Source organism: Engraulis encrasicolus, chromosome 10 (assembly GCF_034702125.1).
Source record: "Engraulis encrasicolus isolate BLACKSEA-1 chromosome 10, IST_EnEncr_1.0, whole genome shotgun sequence".
NCBI classification, from domain to species: Eukaryota; Metazoa; Chordata; class Actinopteri; order Clupeiformes; family Engraulidae; genus Engraulis; species Engraulis encrasicolus.
Window position 1 is genome coordinate 31,005,441 of NC_085866.1, and position 24,448 is coordinate 31,029,888.

Sequence of the window (24,448 nt, forward strand, 5' to 3'; positions counted from 1 at the left end):
TCCATGGTTCTGAAGCTAAACTACTTCTCATTTATAGGGGAATTCTTCTTACAGCTGAAAGGAACCTCTATGGGCTCCACTTTTGCTCCTGATTACGCTAACTTATATGTGGGGTATTTTGAACATAAGTTTGTCTTTAACCCAGATATGAACCCTTTTAGTCAAAAAATCCTTAAATGGTATAGTTTAGCTTCCTGGATGATGTTTTCTGTTTGTTTCAAGGAACAAGTGAAGAACTGTTAGCATTTGGTACATATCTAAATGGTTGTAACTCTGACTTAAAATTTACTCTAGAATATGACCAATCACGTGTATCTTTCTTAGATATGTGGATTATACTAGATAAGGGGAGTCTAACTACTACCCTTATATAAGAAAGAAACTGATCGCAACACTTTTCTCTTGGCCACCAGCGCACACCCAAGAGCTTTAAAAAATGGACTACCTAAAAGCCAATTTTTTAGGTTAAGAAGACTCTGCCACTCTGACAATGACTTCATTGAGAAGGCAGTAGAAATGAAGCAGCGGTTCCTNAAACGGGGGGCTATACAGCTCAATGTGTGGATACTGCATATCAGAATGCTCTTTCCAAGTCCCAGAGTTGACCTTCTGAAAAAAAGTGTAAAAAAAGATAAACATTTTTCAGTTTCCTGTATTACCACCTTCACTCCCCAGGCCCACATTATCAAAAAAACTGTTGAGAAACACTGGCATATTCTAACCACAGATCCGGCCCTGTCTGAACTTTTCCAGGACCCTCCTCTCTTTGTTCACAAAAGAGGACCAAACCTTCGCAATAAATTGATCAGAGCTAACATCTTGCCCCCTCCAAAACAAACACTGTTGACTCCAATCAAGGACGGGAATTATCCCTGTGGAAATTGTGCTCAATGTCATAGTTCAGTGAAAACAAACACTTTTAAGCATCCTAGAACAGGTAAAAGGTTGGAATTAGGGGAATAATCACATGCAACACTAAAAATGTTGTTTACATGTTAACATGCCCATGTGACAAAATTTACATTGGTAAAACCACCCGTCCTCTGAAACAAAGAATAAGTGAACATAAGAGCTCCATCAGGAGAAAAGATGAAAACTATCCTGTAGCTTGTCATTTCAATGATTTGTCACACCCTCTTTCTTCCCTTAGATTTCAAGGTATAGAGCAAGTAACTCTACACAGAGGAGGTGACATCGACAGGAAATTATGCCAAAGAGAACTTTTTTGGATATATACTTTAAATGCATTGCAACCATCAGGTTTAAACGAGGATTTTGACATGAGTGTGTTTATATAATTAAGAAATATGGATTCATTTTTGAACTGTTTGTGCGCTTTATGATGGTTAATGCCTGATGTCTGCAAAGCATGGACTTGTTCTTGTTTTCTCTGTTTATGTTTCATGTTTGTCTTTCACTACATTTCCCAGAATGCTTCACTGACTCAGAGTGCTGCACCACAGGTGCCAATAATGATGTATATTAACCACAAGCACTGTTTGTATGCACTCTGCCTGATGAAGGTCTAAGGACCGAAAGCTTGCAAGTCAAGTAAAGCTTCTTTGCACAAAAATAGACCTGAAGTGTGCGGATTGTCTTCTTCTTCTGGGGATTAGGAACTTAAAAGCATCTACTAAAGAACTCAGGAATGAAAACTGGACATCAATTAATCAGATGGACTAAAGAGCTGAATTATCCACATGGAATTAAGTGCTGACAACATGGATGGTCAGGATACAAAATGTTTCAGCCATACTAAATTAAAATTATTCCCACTTGGGGAGGTTCACATCTCAATGAATCCAAATGCAATCACATATGCAAGACTCAAAAAAGCTGGAGACTTCAAGCTCAACATCGCCGCTCCAGCCCAAACCACAATCATAAATTTAGTTGTGTGGGATTCTAAAAACAGTCTTCACAGCGAAACAAATATTGGCTCAAAATTTCTTCCCACCCTTCTGCAACACAAAAGCGTACACTGTGATTGATTCATTGATAATAATACTGTACGAAGGACACCTTACATAAAAATTGACTGATGTTGAATCGACCAGCCCAGGCAAATAGATCAGATGATTGTGACTTAAGATTATGGTCACCAATAAATTTACAGAGGGTTTTTATGACAATCAAAAAATGACCCTCTATAACATCCAATTCAACTATATAAATGTCCAATGAGCTTCAGATCAGTTAACTTACTCATGGTATGTTAATCTTATCTTATATCCTCTCCAATTCCCAAACGGTGAATATAAGACTTTGCTTTTATATGGTAAGACAATTCAATACCCGTGCTCATGCAATAACAACAACAACAAAAAAAGAAAAAAGACAGACAGACTGAAAAAAGGACTTCCCCAGAACCCCATTCATTCATTTGGACACATGAAGAGCAGTATCTACAGGAGATGACACTGGACAAAACATAAACAAACAAAGGTAGAAAAACAACATAAAATGCTTTTAAAAAAGACTCCATGAAAAGTCTTCATCACGCATCAGGCTCATACCACTACTTTTAGTTTATAACACGACAGTAACACAGAAGTTGCATTTTAACAAACCTTGCGTTTGAAGGGATGGGGGGTGGGGGAGGCGGGAGTGAAGGGAGGAGGAGAAGGGGGGAATTCAAGAGGTCAGCTTTGGGAAGGGGTGAGGGGGTGGGTGGTTTGGGGTATGGAACATTTCATGCAATTACTTGTAAGAAGAAAAAAAGGGCAAGAAAAAAATTCTGAACATTCCATTTACAAAGTATAACATGGTCTTCGTCCTGCACGAAGTCAGTACGTTTTCACTGTGGCACCCGACGGCTGGCAAGGCAAACTTCTTTTGCTGTTGGTGTTTTTACTCAGTATGTTTTCTGTTTCTCTTTTTTCAATCTTTTTTTTTTGTTTGTTTGTTTTTTAAAGAAAACAGAATAGGAAGTAGAACTATAGTTGTATGAAGAACAGGAGCAGGTGGAGGAAGAAAGAAATAAGGAAAGAAAGAAAGAAGAATACGAGGAAGAGCAGGGGAAGGAAGAAGAGAAAGGAACTGGACTGAAAGTCAGAAAATAAAAGTAGAGTAGAGAAAATGTTGGAGGCTTCTCCATTTTTCTTGTTGGTTGTTTGTTGTGGTTTGTGTGTTTGCTATTGTGCTTGTTGTTGTTGTTGTTTTGTTGCTGTTGTTGTTGTAGTAGTTATCTGATACCCGAGAGGGAGCTCTGGCTGATGTTGTAGGTGGTGACGAGCGTCGTCCCGTTGCTGGTCAGGCAGTCCTGTGTCAGCGCCTCGAAGTAGGAGGCCTGAACTGGCTTGTGGCACTGCAGCAGACGCCGGGCATCCTCAATCTTAAACCATTCCCTTTTTCTCCCTGGAGATACACATACAGATAAGTCTTAAACCACAATTCAGCCTAGTCTTAAACCACAACACAGCCTATTCTATTTACAGTCTTAAGCCTCGTTCACACACACGTCGCTGCTAGCTACTCGCTACTCGCTCATTCGCCTACTAACTAATATTTTAGTCTAATGATTTCTGCATGGTGTGGAGTTTTACCAGAACAGTCATTTCACTACAAGCTGTAACCTTGGTTATGGATTTGTATGTGACAAATAAACTACTCTCTCTCTCCAGCCACTTGGTCATGGAACGTTCGCTAAACGTTCCTGCGGCTTTAAATGCCAATGCAGAAGCGAGAAATATCGAACTCTGCATTCCAATTGGTTACTCACTCACTCGCCTCACTCAAAGTTAAAATCTTTTCAACTCGGGATCCGCCCACAGCGCGTCGCTTGTACTCTCCTCGTTGGAACACATAAACATTCTGTTGACTTCACTCGCTGAGAGAGCAACTAGCAGCGACGTGTGTGAACGAGGCTTTAAACCACAATACAGCCTATTCTATATATAATCTTAAACCATAATAAATCCTACGCTATAATCTTAAACTGTTCCATTTGGCTCCCTGGAGAACACATACAGGAAAGTCTTAAACCATAATACAGCCTTTTCTATATACAGTCTTAAACCATAATGCATCCTATTCTATTTACAATCTTAAACCATGATGCATCATATTCTATATATAATCTTAAACCATAATTAATCCCATGCTATAATCTTAATCCATTCCCCTTTTCTCCCTGGAGATACACATAGAGTACAGCAATCTTAAACCATAATACAGCCTATTCTATATACAATCTTAAACAACACTAATGTGTATTTAGCTCTTTGTGTATGTTCTATATTTGCATGTTTATGCAAGATGACAGACACCTTAATTTCCATCTGGATCAATGAAAGTATTCTACTCTTCTACTCTACTAAACCCTTTCCTTTTTCCTCCTGGAGATATACACAACATAGAGCAATCTTATACAGCCTATTCTATGAACCATCTTAAACCATAATACAGCCTAGTGTATAAACTATCATAAACCATAATGCATCCTATACTATAAACCATCTTAAACCATAACACAGCCTGTTCTATATAATCCTAAACCATTCCCTTTTTCTCCCTACGGATGCACATGCACTACAGTCTTAACCCTTATGTTGTGTTAAAAAGCTGCATACACCTGTGGTCGTCATGTGTCAATTTTGACCAGTCATATAAACTCAGACATAAAATACCTAAAAAAAGCTAGTTCTAATCAAATATTAGAAGTTCATCTCATAGCGAACTTAGTATGTAATCATATCCATGGAAATACTGTTTTATTTATTCATCTTTTTGGCTTCACAGGCCTTTTATCTTCCACTAAGCAACTAGTTTTTGACCACCAAACCTATCCAAACCTGTATAAATTCACCCTTTATACTTCCTAAAGTGATGGAATTAGTAGTTATGTTATCCACGTCTTACAGGGACAACAAAAACCCAAAAAAATCCTTAATGATTTTTTTCCCCTAAAATTAAAAACTATTCATTAATAGTTACAATAGTGGTGTTCGGGTCCAAATCAACCCAAAGAGATTCATAGCAAGATAAAGACAAAATGTCAACTTAATTAGCTTTTCAATGCATAAGATGAATATTTAAAAATGTTGACTTGGTGTTTTTCAATATTTCTATGATTTTAGTGTGGTAAATACCGGGAGTAGTAACGATTCTGTCAGAGTCACAGTCATCCTGCCAATCTAATGAAAGGAAATGGGAAATGAACATGATGAAATCATACAATTCATTTGAATGCACCAAGATATGAACCTGGATCATTAGCCCAATGGTACACCGATGGAAAGTGCAGGACCAGTTCTACATGTTTGAATGCCAACATTGGTAGCCATTATGGAGTTTTGATACGTTTGCGGACAAAACACCCAATACAAAAAAAAATAAGTACAAAATCCGTGTAATATAATGCAGAAATGGATTCCCTGAAAACATATGAATAGACACCAAAAATACAGCTTTACTCCTTTCACAACAGGAGATTAAAAAAAAGCGGGCCAATGAATTGTAAGGCAAAAAATGCATTTTTTTTCACTATGAATTAACACACTGAGGCCAAAGGGCAACAAACAGCTTTTCAGAAATGCATAAGTTACAACAGCCAAAAGTCTCTGCCGGGTCAATTTTGACCCAGAACACCAAAGATGTAACTTTTTTTAGACCTTAGAAATGTCCTAAAATACATATTTTTGAGTTGAAATGGTTGTGACTGAGGATTAGGTGAAGCCTCATTCCAGGACAAAAAAATAAAGAGTACTTTTTACTCATTTAAATTTGAAAATGCGTCAATTTTCACCCAAACACAACAGAAGGGTTAAGGCATAATACAGCTGATTCTCTGTACAATATCTATACAGTTTAAAGGTGCACTGATGTGATTAAGATGGTGGCCAGATTAGGTATTGCAACTATGCTGCTCATTGAAATTGTGCCGTCTACTGCCAAATTGAATCTGACTGGCGGACCATGGAGAAGATCCCCCATTTCATGTATGAAAAATGCCATTTTCCCAGTCTTAATGAATACTTAGAATTTTATGGTGGTGGTAATTACTCATGAAAAAGGTAACATTAGTGAATAGGCAACATGGATTCTGGAAATAAACTACAGGAAAAAAAACACAGTGCACCTTTAACCCATTTTGTCCGAAGCCCTTTTTGGGAAAAGGTGCCCTCTCCCTATTAAAACTTAAACATCTCAGCCTCCGAAGCACATAAAAACATGAAATAAGTTGCATTTAAAAGCTAAAACCTTAATTTTGTACTGGAATGTGTTCATTCAGCTCTGGCACACCCTCAGTTTTTATAAAACAGCTAAAATCTCAAAAACCTTAATGCAGCGTATATGTCGCTCCAGGACACAATGGGTTAATATGCTCTGACTATTCTGTCTTAAAATTCCTCATTTCTACCCTGGAGATGCAAAGCACACACCAATCTTAAACCATTCTCTTTTCTCCCTGTTGAATGCCCAGGTGACACTCTCACTATACTGTTTTACACCCTTCCCTGTTTCTCTGTGTGCAATACAAACACACACATGCGTACGGTGAGGTCTTAAACCTTTCCACTTTTTCTCACCATTACGAACAGCATAGATTATTCACTATACCATCTTCAACCATAATTCTCCTGTTCTCTCTGTTTGCACATCATAAACAAAACACAGCTCATTCACTATTCTGTCTTTAACGCCACACACACACACACACACACACACACACACACACACACACACACACACACACACACACACACACACACACACACACACACACACACACACACACACACACACACACACACACACACACACACACACACACACACACACACACGCACGCACGCACGCACACACACACACACACACACACACACACACACACTATACCATGTTCAAGATAACATTGTTAATGGCATTCTACACCTACTGGTATATTAATACAGCATATTATTTTAAATTACTCTCCTTTTCTTACTGTAGACACACAAACACACAGCACTGGAGTGATGTTAATAGAATAGAATAGAATAGAATAGAATAGATTTCCTGTCCACTTTGTATCTGCTAGTGCTGTTGACTGTGATTATGTCTTCGATTGTAAGTCGCTTTGGTTTTTAAAAAAAGCGTCCGCCAAATGCAATGTCATGTAACGTAACGTCTACCACATGAGTGCTGAGTCACTGGGTACCAGCTGCCTTTCATAAGCAGGGAGAGGGCCAGGGGCAGGGCAGGGGGAGGAGCCATAGATTGTATATAACTATGGGAGGAGCGCTTCCATTCTATTCTCATGGTGGTTAATCTGGTTCTAATCTAGCGTGCTGCATCATTACTATAGGTACTGGAGCAGGGTAAGCTCAGGTCAGTATGGCTGTGCGGCGGGGGTGAGGAGGAGGGCTATGGCTCAATTTAAACTCCACACTCCTTGTCATGAGAGTTGACAACTGTCTGTGAAACAAAATACGGGACATGTCATTGTTTGCGGGGGCTCTGCCCCATAACATTTTTGATTTCTTGCATTTTAACCAAATTGTGTCCCCTTTCAGCTCAATACCTAACCGTACTTCTGTTTCTAAATGTACGGGACGATTACGAATTTCAGGGGACTGTTGGCAACCCTACTCCTCATCCTCACACCAGCTCATACCAGGTACTGGAGCAGGATAAGTTCAGCTCAGGTCAGTATGGCTGGCTGTACCGCTGAGGTGAGGAGGAGGGCAGTGGCTCGATTTAAACTCCACACTCCTCCTCGTCCTCACCAGCCCATACCAGTCTAAGGACCTCATCATGCACAAGGCTTGCTAACGCACAAAAAAAGCTACGTATGCAAATCCTCATGCAAAAGCTTGGATGTACCAAGATTGACTTGACTGCATGCACAGACTTCAGATGTACCGTGAGGATGTTTGTGAAAACCTGTGTATGCATTTATTGACACATGATTTTTTGGGGGGTGTACTATATGAATCTTTGGAGATTTTTTCATGTACACAAAGATTCACTCTGAACTCCAAACAAGTCTTAATACATGAGCCCCAGGACGTAATTGCGCTTATTGTTATGGTGTTTGGCAGACGCTTTTCTCCGAAGTGGCCTACAATTCACAACTTTTAAGGAATATTACTGACTGTAGAAGGCTTCCTTTAAAATGATCAGGAACCATAAGGAGAAGCATCTGTATCATACTTCCCACTGCAGTTCCTAGTCACAATACTGACAAACAAACATTCCAGACACACTATTTATACAAGTATGTGGTACCCAGCAGGGCTAGACATTAGCACCGGCCAAATGCTGGTAAAACTTGGCTGTGGCTAGTTATAGTTACATATAGTATAGGTATAGTAAATTTTACAGGCAATTTATTCTTTGGTAAAACAAAGATGACGGTAAAAATGACAGTAGTTGCATCAATTTAAAAAGTTCATCCATTTAAAAAGTTGACAACAAAAAACTCTGGCAAGCAAAAAGGGTTGATCGCTAGTGACTCGGGGAAAACCACTAGCCCCAGTGGCCGGTGAGCAAAAAAAAGTTAACGTCAAGCCCTGGTACCCAGAGTGCAGTGTGTCGTTATGTCATGTGAGCCATCAATACCATCATCAATATATCTTAGTAACTTATAGTTACATTTAAATAGGCACACATGCCACAAACTGAAAACCTTAATTAATAAACCTCATAGTATATCAATATTCAGCGGGTGACTTAATAGCTCACAGCTTATGGTGGGTGGGCACGTACCAATATTTACAGAGTCCTCCCAGTCTTCCAGAACCTCCGTGACGATGAGAACGTAGACGTAGGTTCTGTGCTTCCTGTCTCGATTCTGGGGGAGCAAAACAGGAAATGTGTCATCGTCAGTGGACGTTACTTATCAAAGCACTAAATCAAAGGACTAAATGCTGGGAAAACGTAGCAAGGGAGCACAGACATGAGTTATGATTTTAATCACATTTGAGATGTCTGGAACCTTACCTCAAATATTCCTACTAATCGTCCTAACGTCCCCTTCACTCCAGCCTGCCAGAGAACACACAAAAGGAAAGATTGGGACAGAACATTGGCACATTGGCATATAGAACATTGGCACAGAACCAAAGAACGTCTCTGAGAGAACGTTGGCAACAAACAAGAACAAATTCTACTGCAAACAATGCCCAATTAATTGCGGATTGCCGACGATGTTGGTTTAAGATATTATGAACATTTTCAACAAGTACCTCCTGCACAGCATGTAACCTTCTGCTTCTGCCTGTCTGTCTGTCTGTGTGTGTGTGTGTGTGTGTGTGTGTGTGTCTTACCATACCAATTAAAACGTGTAAATAAACATGCCGCTGCAACTTCTTGTATTTATTCTTAAACAAACTAAGTCCGCTGATCAGTACCAAGAAGGGGCAGGAGAGGGCTACAGTAGCTGTACCAATCATGGCTATAAATGCCGTGTGATGTTTGAATCTGACACATGACCGTCTGTCCGCCCACCCCATCCTGGTCAGAAATGCAACGGGTATGGAGGGCTCGGGTTGGCTTTCAGTGCCCCCCACTCCTGGGGTGGTTAGCTTTTTACATTAGCCTATTTATACAGCTACTCACATCCACAACTGCCTTCACATGCTTCCGTCACTTTCTTTCCAGAAAGAAAAAAAAACACATTCAATTCAATGCGGTCGGTCCCAGCTGTCCTTACAGCACCTTAAGCCCCAAGCACGTAGCTGAAGGCAGAGCGTCCAACATGTGGTCACACCTCATCCTGTAGTAGATAAATACTACTCATAACCGTACAGTTACCATTCATATGCATGTTTTTTTTTCTCTTAACCTCCTTGTACCTTAGGCAATTCAAATGATGACTGAAATGCATCCTGTGTAACGATAAAATGAGAAATGAAATACATCTGTAGGCTACTTTATCCCCTAAAAATAGTTGGATTCTGTGCATCAGGCCAGAGGGCAGGAGCAAGGTCAGACTCTGTATCAGAGTTCTGGGAAACCCTGATGGGGCAGAAAGGTGTTCCTGTGCATACTGAAGTAAGATTATTGTGACTCTGGATCCCCCGGCCGGTTGGGCACATGAGGGATCATTATTCCAGGGAAGGCAATTCTCAGCTCCTACTTCCATGAACTTCTTAAGTGAACAATTCTGAAGGCCATTGGAATGAAATTACACCCAACACAACCCCCCCCCCCACACACACACACACACACACACACAGCCAAGCGCGCACACACACACACACCACCGTGCCCATGGGGCATGTGACTGGGGGGAAGCATTTAGCCGATTCACAGCTCCCAACACAACACACATCAACGGCTAATGATGTTTCACACAAGATAACTTTTGTCAAGCACCACAGTAAGCCCAGTATATTTAACAGGCATGTGCCTTGTTTCTTTTGTGTGGAAGTGAAGAGTCTTTCACGGAAACCACTAAATAGGGTTGTGTGTGTGTGTGCGCGTGTGCGTGCGTGAGGCTGTGTGTGTAAATAGGGTTGGGGGGGGTTAATATCACAAGGCAGTAAAAGACGGCCAACACTAAACCGAATTAAGATGGGTCATTTCTCACTGAAACAGACAGACAGGAGAAGAAGGGGGGAATGGAGGGGGGGATGGTGGTCATGATAAACATCTCACTCATTTGGCAATTACACGCCTCATGTCTGGGGTGGGGGTGGGGGGGGTCTCATGAGGACGACGAGAAAGCAAAGTTCTGTTTGGCTCTCCTTGGGCACTCTCATACCGACTGATTACTGAGAAATGTTCCAAATTAGTTCAGTGTGGTGGTGGTGGTGATGAAAAGACTCACTGTAGTCCACACTTGCACTTGCTATTTTACGCTGCTTGCATGCATGCCTTCTAGATAACATCAAAACATGATTTATCTTCTGTACCATACAACAGGTAATGTAAGGCAAAGGCTTAAAAGAGAGACAAACACACACAGGCACAGGTGCTCACACACACGCACGCACGCACACGCACGCACACGCACGCACGTGCGCCTGCTGTAACCCAGGACTGAGGTAGGCCTATCTCACCGCACTGCTTGGGTCCAGCTGGGATGCCTCCGTGAACTGTGTGGTGCGGAGTGCTGCGTCATGATGAAGATTTTCGAGTTTCTTAGAGGATCTTTTTTGCAAATGCCAAATGGCACATCTCATGATGTGTTGTTTTGATTAACAAAACCAGAATAAGTTCAGCTTGCTTTGTGGAATTACAAAGTCACATTACTCCTATCGGAAACGCAATAGAAAGACCGAAACGTCTGATGGGCAATAAAATACACAACGTGGAGTGCTGTCCTGTTCTCTTTTATTACTTTTATCTGCCAAAATAGCATTTTAATTTAAGGCACCAAGGTTTTGGCAACCCATCTGAGGATTAAGAAATCACTGGCGCTCAGTTGGCAAAGCTACAGAACACTCAAAATGACTTATGATGACAACACTCACATACCATTCAGCTAAGATCCCAAAGTAGTCTAAAAAATCCAGACAGCCTCTATGGGTATAGACAAGCTCAACGGTTGTGTATTTATTTGAAGTTTTGTGTATAATCAACTGCCTACAAAGTGTTGGGCCAGGTACTGCAATGACCCTTTTTGCCATGCAGTTCCGGAAAAAACAAGCCTGTCATGTCGTACACAGTGTGAGCACTCTGCTTGCATCCGATCCTCTGCTCATACAGTGTGAGGACGCAAGTCGTGAGATGTGAATTCATAAATTCATTAATAATTAGTAATTAATGTACACACAATGAATATGCTTCTTAAATAATCAAGTAAAATTAAAAAATAAATAATTTAATCCATACAAAAGTGGTATTAGATGTGGTTGCACTACCCTGTCTGCTGCTAAAAAAACAAACAAAACAAAAAATCAATGACCCATATACGTCCATGCTGTCACGCACACGTTGACAGGAGACTCGTGAGGCTGCTTTGTCAAGTGAGGATGTGAGGTGTGGTCTACAGATCTACCTCCAGTGATCCGGAGATGTAGGCCACGTTCCTGATTGTCTAACACCATTCCCAAATCCAATCAATGCAGTGCACATGCTTCAGTAGTACAATGTGCTTCGACATAATCTCATGGACATATATTCTACAGATCACTGAGGTGATCAGTGATCTCTAGATAAGAATACCCGTCTACTCTGTGATCTCTAGAACACTTGCCACGTTATCACCAGAAGTAATCACAGGTGAGATAAGATTCTGGAGACCTGCCTACTGTAAATCCTGCACGGGGTGTGTAGCTTACGATCGACGACAGCTGTTTATTGGGCGTTACAAAGTGTATATTCTAACAAACTGCAATCATAGCCTTTCCACGCCTCCCTGCTCACTGATTGGAGAGAGACACAGGGACCATGATCTGCTGAGGGTAGACTCCATTTCTGTCTTTCAGAACGATTTTGCAAAGCAGCATGGGATTTCCCAGTCTACTAACAATACCAGTCCTGGATTTGCAGTCACTTAACACTTTACAGTCACACTTCAAAGCCGCCTTCAGAACAAACACCTACCACCTTGACTAGCCCCCGTGAAACTTTTATTTTGGGTTGTGAATGTAATCTCTGAAGATTGTGTACAAAAAAAACATATACGTCATTCATTTTTAGTGGTTTTCAGATCACATTTCATATGAAGCTGCAAAACATTAGCCAGGCCGTACCCTCCTAGTGACACAACACCTTCAGCGTTGCTTCTAGTCAGGCCAGGAGCAATACAAATATAATTTCTTAACCCCCGAAAAATCGGGAACCCCTCCCACTTTGTCAGGAAGCAAACAACCAGTAGCAAACCAAGGGAGGCAGGTCTACCATAGCCTGGGCGAATAGCCGACTGTTGACTCCGTCAATCAGTCTGGCAAAAGCCATGAGGAATCCGTCTCTGTGGACGATGGGAGATGGTCTGATCTTACTCTATCATTTAAATTAATTGAAGTTCCAAACTCAAATTAAAACCCATATTGTGCTTTATTAGCATGCCTGTTACGTTATAGCGTCGCAAAAGCATACAAATAACAAAACGAAAGTGTGAATATAGTTACCTTAACCAATCAGTAACAGAGCTCGCAGGTGAGTTCAACGTCAACACTCTCAACTGTTTGCTGATTGGCGAAACACTGAGAGAATCGAGCTCGAGGCTTTTGCCAGACGATGTGCGGAGCCAAAATCTTTGGGTGGAGTACAGAGGATGGCGTCGCGAGGCTAGGTCTACCATGCCCCTTGAGAAATGTTAATTGTTATACTGTGAAATGTTATGTACCAATGGTGCCTTCACCAGCTCGGGACCTATCGAGACAGCTGACGACACTGCTCACATGACAATCGAGTTCTGGAGTTTGGCACATGAACGCCACTGATCACGGAACAATCGGGATTCATGCGTGTTTTGTTTTGGTTCTCTTTTCTTTTTTTCACCTCACCTTGAGCCTTCACACCCACGACATATCATTTTAGCTTAAGTAGACTAAATCAAACAGTCAGATACCAGCAGTACTGACATATGTACCCAGGTGAAAAAGTGGTGACTAAAAGCATGACTGAAGTGTACTTAGCATGTTAAAAGTGCACAATGTGCTTATTTAAAGTGTACTTAAAATTAGATGTAATCAGGTTGCTCTCAAAGAAAGTACACTTAGCGAACCATACTTCAAGTGGACTTCGAAGATGTTTGGCTAAAGTGTATTTAGAGGAATATACTAATAGTGTTCTAATAGTGAACTTACTTAAAGTGTATTTTTTAATAACATATTGCAATTGTACTTTTTTAAAGTGCAATATGATTACACTTCACCCAAATGTCTTCGAAGTGTGATTTTCTATAGTGCGCTTTAAAGTAAATCGCTTTAACATATTGCAAGTACACTTTTTCTAAGTGCACCATGATTGTACTTCACCCAAATATCTTCAAAGTGTGCTTACACAAAGTGCATTTACCCATCATGCACCATCATGCATGTCCCATCATGCAATGCATTTCTTGGTGCTAAATTTCTCAAACAGAAAGCCATTTATCTTGAAGGAATATTTTTGGTTTGCATGAAAATATTACTCATTGTTATATTCTGTGTTTATTGTCGGAGTTTTTAAAATTTAAAGTGGTACACAAAAAATGACCATGTTCCCACCGTCATTATGATGGTCACGTATATGTTCTGGTATATATAGGCTCACACTTCCCATGACACCATGGTGGGAGGTAAGTTGGAACTAGTTGTTCAAACAAAGAACTGAGTGCCACCATTAATGATCAATTCAAGTGATCAACTGCAGGAAGGTGGAGCAAGATTGAAATAAAGTGATATGTGTATCTGAAATATCTGTAACAATATAATGATGTAATGTCAGTCGTGCTAGGCAAGTATACTGTAACACTACTGTGACATGTGGCTGTGTGTAATGTACAAGCTCTGAGGACCAGAATGGATTGTAGTATTACATTTATATCATGTCATGTACTCTGGAGTGTACTGTAAATATACTTCAAGCATACCTTTATATATTTACAATACTTAATATGATATACTTTTTACAGACTTAAAATGTTCCAATGTAGTCCAAAGAAGCATGAAGTTAATATACTTTTATTGAACTTCTAGTGACAATACAATGTTATAGAAGTGTACTCAAGCACACTCTTAATGCCATACGAATGCATGAAAAGCGTGTTTGGAGCATACTTTCAAAAGTATGCTTGTAGTGCACTTAAAGTTGTCCAAAAGCGGTGCCAATTTAGCATCCTCAGTGTGCTACAAGTGTGCTGAAGTGCTGCTTTAGTAGTGCTTCAGCGCACTAATAGTGCAATGAAGCGCACTTTAAATCGCCGAAAATAGTACACTTTGTACTAAGTACGGTCAAAAAAAGTACACTTTTAGTATATGGGTTTTTCACCTGGGTACATCTGCAATTGAATGACATCAACTGGTGTTGTTGATAGTGATTACAAGATGATATTTTAGCATTTCTGATACTGTTCACATGCTAGTTCCATGCATGGGCGCCATGTTGATGATGCGTGTGTCGTCATACAAAACATAAAGTCGGGAACTCGTTGTTCTATGCTTCCGCCTGAGATCAGCCTCGATAATTATCGATCTGACATTGCGTCACCAAATCTTCAAGCCCACTTTCCCGAGGTTTTAGGTCGGCTTTCTTAGGATTCTCGACTTTTTGAACGAGGTATATGTCTAGAAGAGATTTGAAAGTAAATGATGATCAGGCTAGCAAAACATAGCCTTTCCAGCGATGATGCTCATGTCTCTGATACTAGTTAACCCCACACCCGCCACCTTGACTAACCAATGTGCAGGAAACACTGCCTGTCAGGGTGATAATACATTTAGGAGTGCATCATTTAAAGGAGATTATTGCCGCTGCAGATGTGCTCCATCATGAAGACGGCTATAGGCCCTCAAGTTCCCCCATGGTTCCCTCATTACCACGTCACAACTGAAGAAGCTCGCTCTGGCAAACGCCCCAAACGATATCAAGTTCTCAGAGGTACGATCAACAGGCATCCATAAAACGTCTCTGTTTACTACCAGACAGAGCTGTAACCAGTCAGACCACTGCCTCTGACTATATCTTCAAACTGTTTGCCTTTCATTGATGCTGGATTCTTCCAGACAAAGAAGAACTGAGAACAGCCAGGTTGGCCAATGGTCACACAGTAACACCACAAAGTGCCAGACAGTCTCTTACAACAGTATTTCCCAATCTTTTGGTCTTGCCTTTTAATCATACCATGAGTAGTACCCCCTCATCCATGCTCTATATCAGGGATGGGCAACTGGAGGCCCGGGGGCCCCAATGCGGCCCCGCCTTCTCACTCAATGCGGCCCATAGATAAAACAGTAGGCCAAATAAAAAAATAATGACAATTTTTTTTAAACGGCTGCTGAATGAATGTTGTGATTATACTGCTGGGCCAAAAGAGTACTACACTTGTATTCCTTCCAAACAATATGGGCAGTCAGTGAGCAACCAGCTGCACCAAACTCTGCGAATTGCAGTCAGATCCGTGGTCATGTGGCCCTTCGATGTTGGCAATGAAAAACTTGGCCCTCCTCATCATGAAAGTTGCCCATCCCTGCTCTATATCTTTTCCTCTATCCAAATGTAGCCATCTCCATACATTCGTTATTTCGTTGTGTGGTGTTCACTTGTGTGCTACGGAGTGCTGTGTCACAATGACAATGGGAGTTGGAGTTTCCCAATTGGGCTTTCTTCTTCTTTCTTCTTAGTACCCATCCCCACCAAAGCCTCATACAGATGGTGTTGAGCTACTGGCCGAGAGACCTTACCAGAGGAGTGCAAGGATGACGTCGCAAGTTCTCGAGGCCAGTGGTGGACTGCGCAGCATAACCTCGGTTACACAAGAGCCTGGCATCTATAGGCATGAACGGCCATTCGGGTACTTTGCTCGTAAATGTGCGTTACGCCCCTTTGTGGGTGAAAACAAACCAAACGTCTCATCAACTTACATGCTACATCGGCTTGTCTAAATGAACACAGTCCATGCATCAGCCACGGCTGCTTAGCTCTATTATTTGAACAGCCGGCAACACAACACATTTTCGGCATGTTGCGCTTGAACAACGCTAGTCTACACAGGGTTTCCCCCAGGATTTTCTTGAAGGCGCGGTGGCAGGACCCCGCCAACCAAGGAGGCCCGGCCCCCAGGTTGGGAACCAATGATGTATCACATCAATGTGTTATAATAGTCTTACAGTTGATCTGGCTGCTACCTAGGACCCAAACTCTCTTCTTAATAATGTAACCAGAGATACAAAGACTGTGCCTTCTGTAAAACCATTTTTCCCCAGGAGTGTAACCGTATCACAGTTTCCTGTAAATAACTGCATTCACACCTACAAAAACAAACTAATAGCCTACTGCAGTAGGCCTAATAATAATGCAGGCATATGCTACTGCACTGAAACGGCAGGTTCCTTTATATTGCAGTAGGCCTACAACAGTTTTAAGGAGGCCTACAAATGATGTTTAATGAAACAAAAAGGCACAAAATAAGATGAATGAAAAATATGAATGGATAGGCTATTTGGATATTTAACATAGGCTAGCCTAATCAAAAGCACACCATAGGCCTACATTTCCTACATAGGCCTACATAGGCCTACATTTCTCAGGCCTACAGTTTAACCCCTTAACATTCCTGGCGATTTGCCTGAAAAACGCCTGAAAAGGCATACCCAAATTGAAATTGTAACTGTACCTCAGCCCTTTGTGCTATGGACAAAATAAGACCACTTTTGTAAAGCAGACATTCTCTAGTTTCTTTACATATAGTCAGATCCACTGTAAATTCTTCTGGTGAAATCTGTAGATTAAGTAATTATTGTAACTTTTGATAATTTTTGACCCTCGCCTAGAATAAATAAAATGTACATCTATGAAACATACCCTTTACTGTGAGGTAAGGGGTTACAGACAGAATGAAACAAAGGCAACAAGTCCTAAGAACTTACATTTCAAATTTCATAACAAAATCTCAAAAGGTGGGCTCTCTACACCATTTTATATGTGGGTATGCCTAGGCGTTTTTGCAAGGTACCATTTGGAGTCTCCAAATGGACACTTTTTGGAGACGTTATAGGTATTTGATGGAAAATATGCCATTACTTGTAAATGCAACATCACAGATAAAAAAATTACATATCTTTGGAAAGGTTACACTTTAGAGAATTAGATTGTACTGTTAGAATACTCTCAAAACCCTGATTTTCTGAAAACCCTGACTAAAAAGGCAAAGGAGGGGGAAAATACATTCAATATCGATTTTTTGTACTCTAGATATCTACACATTTCTGTCAATATTGTAAGTGACTTTTTATATGCATATAGCCCATCACAGGCTGACAGAGGTGTGTGTGTGTGTGTGTGTGTGTGTGTGTGTGTGTGTGTGGGGGGTGATTGGGGGGTGTTGTGTGTTCGGGGCGCAGATCGGGGGGGTGGGGGTGGGTCGCAAATCTGTGTATTTACCCTGAACTCAGATTACGCACTGCCAAACACACACACTGCACACACACACACACACACACACACACACACACACACACACACACACACACACACACACACACACACATACCACTTCTCTATGCACCTTCCCACACATAGTTTTTCTTTCTGTTACTCACTATGGGATAGAAATCCTCCTCTCCTCCTCCTCCTCCTCCTCCTCCTCTCCTCTCCTCTCCTCTCCTCTCCTCTCCTCTCCTCTGAAGGAGCACAAAACAGTCACTAGAGGCACAGTCCCAAGTTTGAAAACAACAGTTATGAGTGACCTGGATGTATACCTTGGCAAAAAAAAGGGGGGAAATACATGCAATCTCGATGTTTGTACTTTAGATATACACATTTCTGTCTTTATTGTAAGTGACTTTTATATGCATACAGTCAATGACAGTCTGGCAGGTGTGTGTGTGTGTGTGTGTGTGTGTGTGTGTGTGTGTGTGTGTGTGTGTGTGTGTGTGTGTGTGTGTGTGTGTGTGGGTGTGTGTGTGTGTGTGTGTGTGTGTGTGTGTGTGTGTGTGGAGGGCGTAATCTGAATCGAGAGTAAATACAGATCTGCTCACACAAACACACACACACACACACACACACACACACACACACACACACACACACACACACACACACACACACACACACACACACACACACACACACACCTGCTCTATGCACCTTTCCACACATTGAAATTAGTCCTTGTTGCTCACTATGGAATAGAAATCCTCCTCTCATCCTCCTCCCCTCCTCTCCTCCCTCATCCTCTCATCTCAAGGAGCACAACACAGTCACAAAAGCCACAGTCTCAATGAAAATAGCAGTGTTATGAGTGACCTGAATTCATAACTTTTAGACAGTCACTCCTCTATTAGTTTTTCCCTGGGGCATACGTGCACAAATTAGTCACAGCAAGGCTTGTTTTCAGTATGCTCTCGACGCAACACTCCACAGACAGTCTCACTCCCTGTTATTTGTTACTTTCTCTTTTTCTCCCCACACCCTTGTTACGTTCATAACACTAAAGGCATAGTATACAAACACTCAAACCAGCGAACGTGTAGTGCATCGTGAAGGTTTATAGCATGGTGTTTTCATTCCCTAACATCCTAGTTTAGTGTAGCGCATATGCACGCACACACAGCTACAGAGGTGCAAGGGCTGTGTACAGTATGCTCTCGATGCAACACGCCTCCACAGACAGTTCTCTCACTCCCTATCTGTTCTTTTCTTTCACGGAGCTGGTCACCCTATCTCACCCCCTTCTCTTTCTTTCTCTCCCAATGCCCTCGTTACGTTCATAACACTAAGCGCATAGCCTAGTCAACTCTGCTAGTTAGCCTCCATTACATGTAGGCTACAAAACAAACAAACAACGAAATCTACCTTTTTATGTAAATACACTTATGAGGAACAATGTGCCACCTTCTATAACTGAGAACCGTGGGTTTTCAAATGTCTAAGAGCATCATGAACAGTTTACTGAAGACATAAAGATGGAAAACATACCCCTTGAAGAGTTTATGAAATGGTCGACATCCGTCTTAGTTTACAGGCAGCAGTCATATATCCATCTGAATTTCATCTGATTCATCACTGTCATGTCCAGTACATTTCTTCCATTACACCAGAAGGGTGAATCTTTATATCCCTTCGAGTTTAGATGCCGTTCTGCTCCAAACAACCAATACGGAACCAAGCGCTTACGCGCGTAGCATAGTAGCGAAAACAGCTGTGCGCAACAGCTGATGAGTTCAAAACTCGCGTCTCGGTTACGCCCTGGTTTTTTAGTGACATTTCCAGTCAAAACCCATACAATCTACATATCACTGAGTTCCTTAGATTCTTGACTACAACACTGATAGCTTAATTTCTGTGGTATGTCTTGCAAAATGTGAATATCAAGCTGCTAAGTGCAGGAAGTAAAGTTATGCATGGTCAGCACTGATTGGCTTTCAGGCTTGTCAGTCATCACATACTTCGCTCTCATTGGTCAAACGGCACTTGAATCTACAGCAGACAAGTATAGCTGCAGGAAGATATCAAGGTTGTGTGTGAACACAGATCCTTCCTGGTGGATTTTTGCTTCTCAACGACAAAAAAATGCGTCGTTTTTTTCCCTGTTGCAACATGCTGCTGCAAAATCAAGCCTTTGATGGACATAAAGTGAGGATATTTACCAAAACTTTTGCACTGGGTGTGTTCTATGAAGACTAAGGAAGGGGCTGGTGGTTTGTTTGATTGACGTGGTCGATCTGATAACGCTACGAGGTCTTCAGCGGTAAGCGATTACATAATTTTATTGAATATGACTTTTCATAATTTCTTCATAAAACAGTGAAATGAATGCAGGGTGTGTATTTGGGTCAAAAATGAGTCTTATGGCTGGAAAGACGAAAGGGAAAGCTTTAATTTGATATGAAGGGTGACTATATTTCGTGCAATACACAAAATATGAAATATGAAATATGAAATATGATCATAAACGGGGGCGAGGGCGCCCCCTGGAACGTTAAGGAGTTAAATGTTGCATGTTGACAGTGAAAATGTAGCTACTGAAGCCTACAGTCCCTGTTGCCGCGGCGCTTCAAGGGTTAATTTAAAACGCATGTGGATAACAGCGAGAGGGAAGACGAAAGTCAAAAAGTTTACTAGACCGCTGGAAGGACGTGCAAGGATTATGGATACTGTTATTTTATGTTAAATGAACAACAGATTTTGATAGATACAGCGATTTGCTTTGTGCACGGACACAAGGGGGAAAAATAGGATTTTTGGAAGACACATGTCTGCACTGCAGAAGCTATAACAGAATTAAGCAGGACAGTCGGAACGAGTGAACACATTTTACTGAACGGTTATTTTCAAAGATGATGAAGCATATGGACATCATTTTGTCATATCAAGACCCACATATGTAGCCTATTATCATTTAATAAAACTTATCATTTTATCACTAAAAGCTGTGGCAGCACGCTGATTTTTTCTTTCTTTAAACTTTGAACGCAATGTGTCGTTTGTTGTGGTTCTCCCCTTTTAATAACTCAAGACTATCACTGCTTAGCCACGCAGAGAGCTTAGGCTTATAACAACTTCGACATCTGGAACAATCCGAAGTGGGCACGCATGGTTAACAGTTCTCTCGGTCAGAATCGGATGATGTTTCTTAGCGCACGTAACATGATGGCAGATCAAGGAACTTTATGCAGTAGCTCAATGGCTAAAAAGCGGCATATTTCCTGTCTTTGGCAGAAAATTCCTCCTGCTTTACATCAGGTCTTAAGTAAATGGAGAAAGTCAAATACTTATTTGCTTTTAATTGTGAAGTAGTTTTACAGTGATGGCTTTTAGCAAACACAAATTATAGGCTACTTTTGGACATAACTCATGCCGTCGCGTGCCACCCAAGGTGCCATTTCCGACCCTTAAACTTTGAACGCGTTTGTTGCGGTTCTCCCTTTTTATTTTATAATAAATCACGAGTATCACTGCTTAGCCACGCAGAGAGCTTAGGCTTATAACAACTTCGACATTTGGAACTACCCGAAGTGGGCACGCATGGTTAACAGTTCTCTCGGTCAGATTTGGATGATGTTTCTTAGCGCACGTAACATGATGGCAGATCAAGGAACTTTGCGCAGTAGGCCTAGCTCAATAAAAAGCGGCATATTTCATTTCTATTTGCTTTTAATTGTGAACTAGTTTTACAGTGATGGCTTTTAGCAAACACAAATTATAGGCTACTTTTGGACATAACTCATGCCGTCGCGTGCCACCCAAGGTGCCATTTCCAACCCTGTATAGCGCTGAGAGATATTTCTGAAATCTAACGCAGAGCTCACATAGATGACTAGAAACCGTGAAAAATCCACGGAAAGTGTCAAGTTTGGCAGAAGGGCGATAGCCCACTGACATTGATCTGTCTTTATTGTAGGCCTACAAATAAATACATACAGGACGCCGTTACTCTGTAAGCGGTCCAAAATCATAGCGTAACGGGCCGTAGCCCAACGCAAGTTTGCGCTTGCTAGAACCCTGACAGGACTGCAAATTTTTCCGAGGGGTGGCGGGGCTTAGCGAAGGCGTGGCGGCCCGCCACGGTGAAATGAATGTGGCGGAAACCCTGCTACAGGTCCGTATCTTTCGTTTATTAAACCCCAACATTACCAATTGACTTGCATGGGTTGTTTTCCCCCACAAATGGGCGTAACGCACATGGAAAACGTCATGCCGTTCATGAGTATACAGCCTTCTACCCGCCTCTCTTCATTTACATGAATCCATAAAATAACAATGTGCCCACTGTTGGACTGACAGTGTGGCTGTACTTTATGTTTACGTTCAATACAGTCCATACGCTCTTGTGCTTGATCAATCAAGCAAGCCGCGTGTTGCTGTGGCATGGTGTCTCTGGCTTAAGACTTAACACAATAATGCTGACTGGGAAAAGCATATAAAATGTCAAACAAACAAAATGTAAAATTCTTATCTGGCTTTGAATGATGCTTGAATAATGTGCTAATTCCGGCGGCGGCGCACGTAGGTTGCAGCAGCCCCTTGCTTTCCCAACTTTCAGTGTTTATTTGTGTTAAAATGTGTCTTTCGAAATGTCTATCGTCGGAAACTATGTCGGAACGCACGTACAGTCGGCAACAGCTGTTGCAGATAAGAATGGACAACTTAAGCAATGTATTGGATGTACCAACTAAGACTACCTCTTAATGTATGTCCTCTACAAGTCTTCTGTTGTCCAGTCTTGCACTTTAAATGTCTGTATGAGCACTGTCTATGTCCATACTGTCTTAAGTCCATGTATAAGTACTGTCTATGTCTATACTGTCTATGTCCTTACCCAGATTTAGTCTATGTCTGTATGGGAAAGCAAGAAATGTAATTTCAAATTCTTTGTATGACCAGTGCATGTAAAGAAATTGACAATAAAACCTACTTGACTTGACTTGACTAAACCTTGACAGACAAGTTCAGCATAGCTCTTTGTCTTCTGTCACTTTGTTTCAGCTGTTTCCAGGGGCAATGTGTCTGGATATGTTTGTGTGCTGATGTGGTGGTTGAGTTGAAAAACAAACAAACGAGACAGAGAAAAGAAACCCTTGGAACAGACCTCCTCGCAGACTTCGCGGGCTGCGGCCACACTGGGTTCCTCCTCTGGCTCCATTCCTCCGCCAGGGACGATCCACTTGTCCGGATGCCGACTGCTACTCACCAATAACACCTGCAAAAGCGCGGAACAATCAATTGCGAGACAAAGACATCGATCACACACAGAGAGGCACGCACAGCACAGACGACCTGGGAGTGCCACTGTGGGTGTGATCCATCCAGCACGTAGATTTTTTTTATTATTATTATTGTTATTGCTTTCGGGCCTGAATCGGAGGATAATAAAGGGCTTTGAGCGATACTTCTTATTTCATCATCGCTAAATCACATCGTTATAACCACCGCCAAAAACTCAGATTTTGGTCCTACGTATCATTCCATGTATACGACAACCATATAGTTGCTATCCCCCGCTGCAGCACTCAATAAACGACTTTGTCAGTTGGATGTCTGCCACTATCATGCACATTCGCCGGCTAGCGGCGGTTAGCCCACTGGATCATAGACGATCTACAAAGCAAACAACAAGCCAGAAACCATTCGTGTACAACACCTAATGCATGCATTGGCCAACTGTACACACGGTTTTGCCCCTCGTGCGTCTGAAACGCATTCAACCAAAACCGTGTTCATGATGCCGGTTCAAACGCAGACAACCAACTGTGAATACGGAACATCAGCTTGCATACCCAGCGAGTTAGCTTAGCTACCGCGCCTGGTTAGCTACAACTGGACGTTCACCCGTTTAGAAGCAACGAAAAAGCCATGGAACAAAACAAAGCCAACGACATTTAACAAAGACTCATTTTGAAAGTGCCTGGATATAACCGTAGTTTAGGTCATTGTGGTCATGTTTCCGCCAGTGTCAAATCCATAACTCAACCAGGGACCCCATAAGACTGTAACCATAAACTGCGGCCCAGACCCACCCCACAACCTCGGCCTTACCTCCTCCTCACTCTCACTTCTGAAGCACAGACAGGCGGCTCGTTTCTTGAAACCATCTCCGTCGTAGGTGCGAGTCTGGTTTGACTTCAGCTTCATCATTTCGTTGAATGAAAATAAAATTCGAGTGTCTTGAGAAGGCCGATGCTACTGTTATGTAGCCTGCTCAGGAAAACCTCGTGAAAGGCTTGAATTTGCTATAAAGAACACCTCCTTCGCTTCATGTTGATAAACTACTGAGCTTCTCTAGCACAGTCGCCATTACTGTGAGCAGTGCGATCGAGCTGCGTAAAATTCGTAGGTATGGTGCGTAGAGCATTCTTAAAATTTCTGTGGATTTGGAGCTTACGTTGCATTCTGTGAATAGGCAACATGGGCTGAAGACGAGTTGTGA

The 24,448-nt window shown here is 41.7% G+C and overlaps 1 protein-coding gene across 2 annotated transcripts; it reads right to left on the bottom strand.

The window, feature by feature from the left end:
* Window positions 1-1,744: 1,744 nt before the first annotated feature.
* nudt3b (nudix (nucleoside diphosphate linked moiety X)-type motif 3b) lies at window positions 1,745-24,380 on the bottom strand. 2 transcript variants are annotated; one of them, XM_063208623.1, is made up of 6 exons: window positions 24,058-24,380; window positions 23,111-23,221; window positions 8,926-8,970; window positions 8,692-8,776; window positions 5,091-5,135; window positions 1,745-3,357 (listed from the first exon to the last, which is right to left on the bottom strand). In XM_063208623.1, the coding sequence occupies exons 1-6, from the start codon at window positions 24,154-24,156 to the stop codon at window positions 3,185-3,187; spliced, it is 558 nt and encodes a 185-aa protein (XP_063064693.1). In that variant the 5' UTR covers window positions 24,157-24,380; the 3' UTR covers window positions 1,745-3,184. The 2 variants fall into 2 exon arrangements, with proteins under 2 accessions (XP_063064693.1, XP_063064694.1); XM_063208624.1 differs by lacking the exon at window positions 5,091-5,135 and having other exon boundaries at window positions 24,058-24,368.
* Window positions 24,381-24,448: the final 68 nt, after the last annotated feature.